Source organism: Electrona antarctica (genome assembly GCF_951216825.1).
Source record: "Electrona antarctica genome assembly, chromosome: 12".
In the NCBI taxonomy this organism is placed as follows: domain Eukaryota; kingdom Metazoa; phylum Chordata; class Actinopteri; order Myctophiformes; family Myctophidae; genus Electrona; species Electrona antarctica.
The window spans coordinates 44,716,526-44,726,587 of NC_136793.1; the positions used below are offsets into that span (position 1 = coordinate 44,716,526).

Sequence of the window (10,062 nt, forward strand, 5' to 3'; positions counted from 1 at the left end):
TAAAACAACTCTAGCACATCAAAGCAAACATGACAAAGCTCATACCAATTACATGTTCTTTCTGTATATATACACCATATCATTTAATAATTCACAAAAATTTTATGCTCATCCACTTTAGTGCAGGTGCAGGGCAAGGTCAAAAAGAAAAAAGTCAGCACAATTGAATAGCTTGCTGCCACACTTACACTGTGCAACACAAATTCTTCAACCACATTGTTTGTATTTCGCAGAGCAAACGTGTTGGAGCAGCAAGATGTGTGGACCTTTTTTGCCATTATTTGTGTTTATGGTAAATGTTTATATTATGTTCATATAAAGTATTCAGAGGGAGTAATTAGGTTCGGCCTGAAAACGAACCAACACCTAATATACTTCTGCTCCAGGTGATTCTTCTAAATTGCTTGCACTTTTTCTCCTACTGTAGCCAGTTATTTTGATTACCCTCATATAACAATCCCCCTCCCATCTGAGACTAGACAAGACTATACCAATTCTAATGTGAGAGGGGAGCTCTGCTGCCTGTCTCATGACACAATGCTTCATATTGCCCATATCAAATCAAGTGACTGCAGGTAAAACCACCACTGCCCGCTTTTTAGGTCCTTTTAAAGAGTATTCAAGCTTCACTGTCCATCCACCCGTAGTATGTGACGATTTAGACACAGCCACCCCCACCATCTTTCCTTTAGTGAGCCAGTCAGGAGACAAGGCTGAACAAAGCCATGAGCGAGAGGAGCTGCTGAGGGAGTGAAAGAACTGACTCTCACTAACGCTGTCGCCTGGACAACCGGGTAGAGAGACGAGGAAGGGAAACGGGAAAGAAGGACCAGAAATCATAAAGGAGTAGAAAACAACACATCACTAACCACTGACACTAGACTAGAGGATTTCAACAGAGTGAGGAAAAGGAGGGTATTTCTTCCTCCAGTCGTTTATTGGTAGGCTCTCTGTTACATCCCTTGGTGAGTTAGAAACTATGTTAGTAAATCATAAATAAAACAAACATTTTTATTCAGTTCACAAGAACGTACATATAAAGATGAAATTGCAGAGCACAAGTTCACCTCAGAAGAGGACAACCTAGGCCTGATCATTTAACCTGCAATCATCTCAACTCATCAGGTCCAGGTAAGACTCTTGTTCACGCTCACTGTTGTTTGAGCACATTTAGACAGGAATCGGCTATTATCATGATCAGATCATTGTAGATCAGTAATCAATTAATGCTTGAGTAATTTGCTTAATTTATATTAAACTCACACTTATCTATAAAACATATGAAGAAAGACAGGTTTATTACATCAGTGAATCTATACGTGTAGGGCAGGCATAATAAAGAGTTGGTGCACTGCACTGTGGATGATAACACATGTTCAGTAGATAAGCTTTAGGATGAATGATTGAATGTGTCTGTGCAGGCATGTGCATTTTTTGTGTAAATGTAACTAACATTTATGTTCCAATATAATACCTAATTTTACAGTAGTAATTATTATAGTCAACTATTATACTACAGAATTCTAGCAATTCACTGACATTTATGTTCAACGCAATGTAAAATATAATTATTATAGCCTTCTAATATAGCATTACACTACTGCACAGTAGGTCTTTGGGATGCTTCACAACTAGTGTGGGGACCTTTTTATTTAGCTTTTTTCACTGTGGTTGTGCACGCATCACTGTTAACAAGCCCAACACTTACACTATCATAGGTGTAATGGGTCCTATGAGGGACCAAGAACCTCAAAACCGAGTGACTGGGTGTGAAAAATGGAGGCATCACTTCCAGTAGACATTACAGCTCAGAACTCATACATAAGCATTAACCACTGTGCTGAATATCTAAAGAGCATCCCTTTACAAGGTGGTATGCTTACTGTACACCAGGCTGAATGTGTGGGGCAAGATATCCAATTGGATGAGATGGAGGGAAGATGAAAAAAAGAGGGAGGGGTGGGTGAGATGGTGTGGGCTATTTTTAGCTGTTGTCAGTAACGAAGGTTACAAATCACCCACCTTTTGTATGTACACACACACACACACACACACACACACACACACACACACACACACACACACACACAGGAGGAGCAGCAGTGAAAACAAGATGTAATGAAAAAAGGTGAAAGCCAGAGGAAAAGTGAGAGATGGGTGTACACAGTATGACTGGAAGTTGAGTTTTAGGTGTTCAGACTCACTCACAGAATGCACAGGGAGTCTAAATGGCACAGGAAAACACAGTACATTACATTATAGCATGACACAACCAGGGATAGTGTCTTGAGACAGAATGTTTTCCCTTTGTTTTGCCAATGGGTTCCCAGATTGGTACATACCCTTTTTTGTGAAATACAGTTTACCCATTTATTTTTATTTCAATGGTATTAAATTATGTGTCAAGTGTATTCAGGCTTTGTAATCCAAACAACCTATGCCAGGTGATTTCCATGTGCCCTCTGGGTGAATTAAGATGTGTCAATTAGTGAGAGTATTGTTTGACTATTTGAATACATTCAGACCTGCAAGGTTATGCACCAGATGAAGCACGCAACAAAGGCCTTATTCACCTAATTAATTCATATTTAATAGAAGGCGAGAAAGGGAAAAGAAAACCAGGAGAATGTCTCAGCACCAACCCCATCCAATGAATGTTGCTAACACTTTTAGGCTAGTCATGATAACTAGCTATAGCTCACTTTTAAGGATGACAAAGTCATGCTGACTGAACCATTTACAAGACTGCTTATGCCCATGGATACAGCTGGACCCTGCCAAATTACATTCTACTTTTTAATCTACACCTGCACACATTTTCAAATTGACTCTAGCTGTACTCACAATCATTGGTAAGAAATGGGAATGTTGAATGGTTTTGGCAGCTTGTAAACACATTAATTCCCAGCTCAGTGCTGCATGCATTACTTTGCAGTTGTGCGTCACTTATAATTAATGTACATTAGGTGTGTAGCTGGCAGTGAGGAGGGCTCAGATTCATCAACAACAGACCAAAGGATTTCTCCCCAGGCCCTATCAGGGAGGACATTATTTGATGTTGATGCATCGTAGTGGCGATCTTGAAAAAGGCTCCACCATACAGTATCATAGAGTGGTTATGAGACAAGCCATGTGATAAGTTCACTAATGCTTTGCAGCAATCTTTTGAAGAGTGGCCGAAAGTATCAGGACTTTTTATGTCTTCCTTCACTTTTCAATGTTGAATCAGACATTGGTCTAGGTTAGAGCAAAATAATTATAATGTCCCCTTATTCAGTTTAGATGTTAATCATTTGTTTGAAGTTGATTGCTGTATAGCCTATAGGACACTCCACCATATCTCCTTTCCCTTCTGCTTTCTTCTTTCCATTGATAAATATCTTCAGATGAAATGGGTCAAATAGTAACATTTTGACCATACAGTAATTGTAATCTACTGCAGTTACAGTAGAACATAATATTCATCACATACATTACATTTTGAAACAGCTATTAATACATGTCTAATTGGATATAATTAGTTGCCCGAATTGACACATCTTAATTCAGCCAACTTTTAGAGTCCCTGTGATGTCATGTCTGTCACGATGTGGTTCTGGAGGTGTGTGTGTGTGTGTGTGTGTGTGTGTGTGTGTGTGTGTGTGTGTGTGTGTGTGTGTGTGTGTGTGTGTGTGTGTGTGTGTGTGTGTGTGTGTGTGTGTGTGTGTGTGTGTGTGTGTGTGTGTGTGTGTGTGTGTGTGTGTGTGTGTGTGTGTGTGTGTGTGTGTGTGTGTGTGTGTGTGTGTGTGTGTGTGTGTGTGTGTGTGTGTGTGTGTGTGTGTGTGTGTGTGTGTGTGTGTGTGTGTGTGTGTGTGTGTGTGTGTCGCGGCCTGTTGTAGCGCCACCATGAGGCTGATTTGAAAAGTGGCATTTCAAAGCCTAGTGGGAATATGCATGCACAGTTTCACCACAATCGGACACTGCGTTGAGTAGTTGTGGTGATTTGTACAAAGCGGGCTACTCCTGAAAAGTTTAGAAGCCAATCGTAGCCAATGAGGGTGGATTATGAGAAATCAAACAAACCCGTCTTGATCACATGACTATGAAGAGCATGTGTACCGATTTGTGTGAAATTTGGATAAAATCTGAAGGATTAATATTAGAAAATGTGTTTTACACATGTCGGCCTCCTGGTGGCGCTATAAAGAGCAGATGTAAAGGTTTTTCCTTGGCCTCTAGGGAGTTGGCATACAAAGTTATCCACAGATCCGTGCAGTTGGAGGTAAAAACACTTTTCGGACAGTTATAGCGCCACCATGAGGCTGAGTTGAAAATGTTCATGTGGCATTTCCTCCTCGGTCTAGTGGGAATGTGCGTGCACAATTTCACGGAAATCACACGATGTGTTCATGATTTGCAGCATTTTGTTTGAAACTGAGCACTCCTGTGAACTTTGGAAGCCAATCTTAGCCAATCAGGATGGAGTCTGAGAAATCTGAAAGACCTGTTTCGTTGAATGGCTCTAGAGAGACTGTGTACCAATTTGCGTGATGTTTGGACAAAATCTGTAGGTGTACTGTCCAAAAGCTTGTTTTGCACAAAGCGGCCTCCTGGTGGCGCTATAACAGGCCGTTCTGGAAATTTTGGGGCAATTTTGGTTCATCGTTGGCATCCAGGGAGTGTGTGTGCAAAATTTACAGTGACAATGTCATGTGAGTGAGTACAAGTACATCATCATACTGTACTAATGCAAGTCTCAAAGCTTGAAAGTCGGTGCAAAAACACACTTGCTTTTCTAGTTGTTTTGTTCAAAATTAACGGAAAGTAATCATGGTAAATCACTCAGTTTATGTACCTTAGCTAGATAGATTACTGGTTACCATTATATAATGCAACGATATGACAAAGATTACCTTCCCTATATTGTTGATGAATTGAAAGATGTTGGTTGGTCTGCACACTCACTAAAAGATATATTGGTGCCCTTTTCTGTCCTTGAATGAGTGATATGGCATTGATTATAGGGGGTGTTATGCAGATTAAAATGTGGTTTTGTTGCACCTACAGGCATATTTTCACGGCGTATCATAAATCAGGGGTTTTCCATTGAATTGTTCACTTAGGGCACGGTCATACCGCACTTTTATTCTACCTCTGAGGGCGGATTCTGCCAATGCATTTCAATGGGAATGGAGCGGTTTTGCTGCCATTTGCTGATTTCTGCAAAACAACGCTCCATTTCCAATTTCCCATTGAAATGCATTGGCAGAATCCGCCCTCATAGGTAGAATAAAAGTGTGGTTTGACTGCATGTCATTTCAGCTTTATTGACATTGTTGACACGCAGCATTTCACCCCAAAACATCTGTGTTAAACCCTCGGCTGAATCTTGTCCTTCCACAGCTGTGGGGGGGCCCGGATATGCTACATATTCCATGAGACCTTTGGCCGCACACTGGAGTCCATCGACCCCCTGGGTGGCTTAAGCGATCTCGACGTCTTGACTGCCATCCGTAATGCCACAGTAAGTGCTAGCTCTCATTCTTTCTATAATATGTTTGCATAAAAATAACACATTTGCCAGTGTGTGGGGTACAGCTGGTGCATTATTGCTCCACAGGGTCCGCGCCCAGCCCTATTTGTGCCAGAGGTGTCATTTGAGCTGTTGGTGAAAAGGCAGATCAAACGGCTGGAGGAGCCCAGTCTGCGCTGTGTGGAGTTGGTGCACGAGGAGCTTCAGCGAATCATCCAACACTGCTCTTCTTACAGCACGCAGGTTTGTGTACTGTAGAAGCATCAACATCAATATTATTGATTCATTTCATTACTAATAACAGACATACATATATGCTGTATATTTACTGTATATATGCTTGTGTTTTACCAGGAGCTCCTGCGTTTCCCAAAGCTTCACGACTCTATTGTTGAGGTGGTGACTGGATTACTGAGGAAGCGCCTGCCAGTTACCAATGAAATGGTGATTAAAAACAGATGATGATAAGATGTATTAAGTCATTAATTGATGAATGATTTTTAGCCTTAGGTCTAGTCCTTAGATCTCTACCGTTAGTGGGGTTAAAATCAAATCATCAAAATGGCCCTTTACGTTTGGTCCTCAAGCTAATGTCTTGTTTTTGTAGTTCAGGTGTTGATGTGTCTTTTGGACACAGAGTTAAAATGTGTTTTATTCAACACTTGTCCCCAGGTTCACAATTTAGTTGCAATAGAGCTTGCTTACATCAATACAAAGCATCCAGACTTTTCTGACGCAGCGCAGGTCTCTGCATCTGTCAACAGTCAACAACAGGTAGTTATTGCTTTCTTCCAACAGGTAACTCTGATTTATCATGCATGCCCATATGTTAAACAAAGCACATCTCATTCCGCAGTGCTTCCGTTCCCATCTATAATGTTCATACAACCAAGTGTTCGTGATCCCTTTGAAATATATTATTTCATTTCCAGACTCAAGCTAAATTGCTTTGACTTTCCGACTTCCTCTTTTCTCCTCCCCGTCAGGCAGAGTGTCTTGATGGAGGTAAACGCTGGAAGAATGAAAAGACTGCAGAGGAGAAATCTCCAGCTGCTGCGGGTTTTGGCAGTCCCAGCAAAGGCCATGCCATTAACCTTCTAGACACAGTGAGTAGTGGGATTAACAGTGAATTTAAGCACTTAGTAGTAGTGAAATCATCGCACACCCCTGACATTGGCCTTCTTACACCCTCTTTGCAAGGCAGTGCCCATATCTCGCAGGCTGAGCACCAGGGAGCAGAGGGACTGTGAGGTCATCCAGCGCCTCATCAAGAGCTACTTCCTCATCGTCCGCCAAAGCATCCAGGACAGGTCAGCTGAAACAAGTCTACAAATTGTCTAACCATTTGCCAGTTACTGTAGCTACTGTAACTCTGTGCTATGCGTCTCAATGTCTTAACAATGGCCATTGTTGTTCCTTACCTCTACAGTGTACCCAAGACAGTGATGCACTTCCTGGTGAACTTTGTGAAGGAACGCCTGCAGAGTGAGCTGGTGGGTCAGCTCTACAAGCAGCCTCTGCTGCAGGATCTGCTTATTGAGTCACAGGACACAGCACAACAGCGCACTGAAGTCGCCCAGATGCTCGAGGTAATAATGATGGCAGCTGCTTTTATTTCCTGAGTAGGCTTACTGCATCAGGAGATGCTCCTTTAGATGCCCTCTTAATAACCAGCACTTATCTCTTCCCCTCCCTCCATTCTCTCTTCTTTCACAGGCATTACAAAAAGCCAACAACATAATCTCTGAGATCAGGGAGACCCATCTGTGGTAGCCAGAGAAAAGTAACCATTCTCCTGTCATAGGATGTCTTTGAGAGTGTGTAAGTCTAGAATGTGTGTGCATTGAGGGGTGGGGGCAGTACGCCTGCAGACTAGTGACCATAACACATGTGCATTCCTGACAGTTGTTGCCCGTACCAGGGCCACTGATTGTGTAATGTCTCACTGCTTGAAAACGGTACAGCAATGGAGACCAGCAACACTCATGCACAGGACAGGGCATTTTCAGCATTGACTTTGCTGAAATATTAACAAAGATTATCTGCCTCAGCCATAACAGACAGGACACAGTGTGTCTCAGGAGCAGAACAAGTAGCAGTAAGGAGGAAGAGTACTGCAGTTAAAGCCTTTTTATTGCAGGTGCTGACAAGCGGTTCAATGATATTACATCTCTTCATCATAGTCTTGACTCAGATGAAATATAATATCATCAAAATCTTAATCTGCACCTGCATCATAAAGGCTTCAACTGTCTGTGTGCTCCAGTACTCCTCATTCGATGATATTTCGTGTTCATCAGCCTTAAAGACTCTGAAGATGTAATACCGTTGAAATGTTAATGCCAGAATATATACTTGCCATGTCCATGTAGGCGTGGGGGTCTGCAGACGGCGGTCACGCGATTGTGATTATACTACAATTTGTAGTTCAAGAGCAAGAGCAGCACTCGGTACAGGGCACAATCTAATGACCTTCTTCCAGACAACTGGTAGACTTGTGTCAAAATGCTATTTTGAGAAGAGGTCATAGTTTATCATATTTCTGTGTATTCTTGTTACTCTCAAAATAACTCGTATGCTAAACCAACAACATATTAGATAGAGTATTTTACATACTTTGTTTAAAACAGTCCTAGCTGAGTGTGTACCTTTGTTTGACACAATGTTTGTTAGGCTTTACGATTGTTTGCTGGATAACTGGGGGGAAAAAGTGTGTGCGTGTGTGGAGAGTAGTAGTTTTATGTTCCACTTGACTAAGTTTGCATCTGTAGGATTTACCTCAGATATCAATGAGTTAATGCAATCCAGTGCTGAAATTATTTTAGAGTGGCTGTTTTCAGGTAGTTGTGTAGACTTTTACATCAGTTTGCATAAAAGTGTGTCTGCATGGCAAGAAAAAGCTAGTGAAAATCCAATTGACTGCAATATTATAACACTGAATGAAGACACAGACGGCTGCAGCCAACACAGGGTCAGTACTATGGAATGAATGTCTTTCCATTTCTAGAGCTGTATGTCAGGTTTTTCGTTTATGCAATCATTCCATGGGTATATACTGTATACTCATCTAGTGTGTAGACACAAGAGAGGTAACCAAAAGTTTACCGCACAACACAGCTCACTACAAAAGTGAGCTGTGTTTCTCAGGAGGCTCTTTCATGTGTATTTGGATAGCTATGTATATACTGTATATAGATATATAAATAATATGCCTGCCTCAGCAACAAGAGGTTACTACAACACTCCGACAGACTGGCTTAGTTACAAATAGAGTGCATATCCACATAGTACTGGTTGTGAACTCAACACGTTGTGTAGCTATCCTTGAACAAACTGCTCACTGGTTTTCACCTCTGAACTAACCCCAATTAAAGCTGTACTGCACCTTAGGCAGAGACAGAATACCTCCCCTCAAAACCCCCACCTCATCACCCAGCTACTACTGCATGCAGTTGGTTCCATTTCCACTTATGCTGTAGCTGATTTTAATCGCAATGTGAACTTTGTACAACTTTCTCATAACTTCAATAGGCTGTGACCATTAATCTCCGAGCTAGAGAAAGAGAGAGAGATATATATATATATATATATATATATATGCAGGCCAAAGAGAACTTCCCCAGGGAAAAAGGAAGGGACTGCATTTATACCTTGCCTACCAGCACCTCCCCCACCTGGATGTGCAAGTGAGAAGCTATATATATATATATATATATATATATATATATATATATTTATTATATATTCATTCCAAAACCTTTCCCACGTGCCGTAGGTGTTCATAATTGTGAAATTGTTCTCGTAGCCAAAAGTGTAAAAGAAAATCAGAACATTTCCAAATCAAGGAAGACATGCCTTAATGGGACCATCCACAGTCATTCTGGCTTCTATGTGATCAGGGAGAGAGTAAAGAGTGTAGTCTATCCTTCTGAGAGTTCTGCATGTGTTTGTATGTGTACAGTATGGGGAGCGTATCTACGTTCCCTCAGCCCCTATGTTTTGTCAAAACATACACTTCATAATTATGTCTTGATGATGAATTGATTACATAAGACCACAATGGAAACAAGCCCCCATGGGTTTTTGTGTTGTCCTTTTAGCCTAGCTTGTAAAGTATTCAATCAAAACCCCTTCCCTTACCCCTAAATCCCATCCCATGTCTAACCATAAGCTGAAGTGGGACTAAGGGAACATAGGCATGGCCTCACGGTTTGCATCATGTGCGTATGAATGAAAGTGTTTTTGTTGGTTACATTTTGTATTATTTAAATGTACTTGTTAAGTTGTTATATCTGTCAAACTGCCTGGAAGTTCTTGCCTGCCAATGTGTGTGACATGTTTACTGAATGAGGTCTGTCGGTGTGAGAGGTAGGCTACTCATTAAACTTGAACTAAGGACTCTTTGTGTGTTTCTTTATACGCTATACACTAACTACAGCAATTGCTCACTATGATAAGATCTATTGAATCATTCATGATCCAGCTACACAGCGACTCGACTCACTCTATTTCCCCATATTGATCCCAAGGGGCTGAAATAGTCTGTTAGT

At 41.3% G+C, this 10,062-nt stretch overlaps 1 protein-coding gene across 1 annotated transcript; it reads left to right on the forward strand.

Annotated features, from left to right (window-relative positions):
- Positions 1–1,108: 1,108 nt before the first annotated feature.
- On the forward strand, positions 1,109–9,910 carry LOC306934167 (dynamin-1-like protein; the record flags this gene model as incomplete). The annotated part of the gene is made up of 9 exons (XM_079516689.1): positions 1,109–1,131; positions 5,383–5,503; positions 5,600–5,755; positions 5,867–5,956; positions 6,185–6,286; positions 6,499–6,618; positions 6,713–6,822; positions 6,942–7,101; positions 7,229–9,910. Coding segments are annotated over 9 exons (939 nt in total), but the record flags the coding sequence as incomplete, so codon positions are not given.
- Positions 9,911–10,062: the final 152 nt, after the last annotated feature.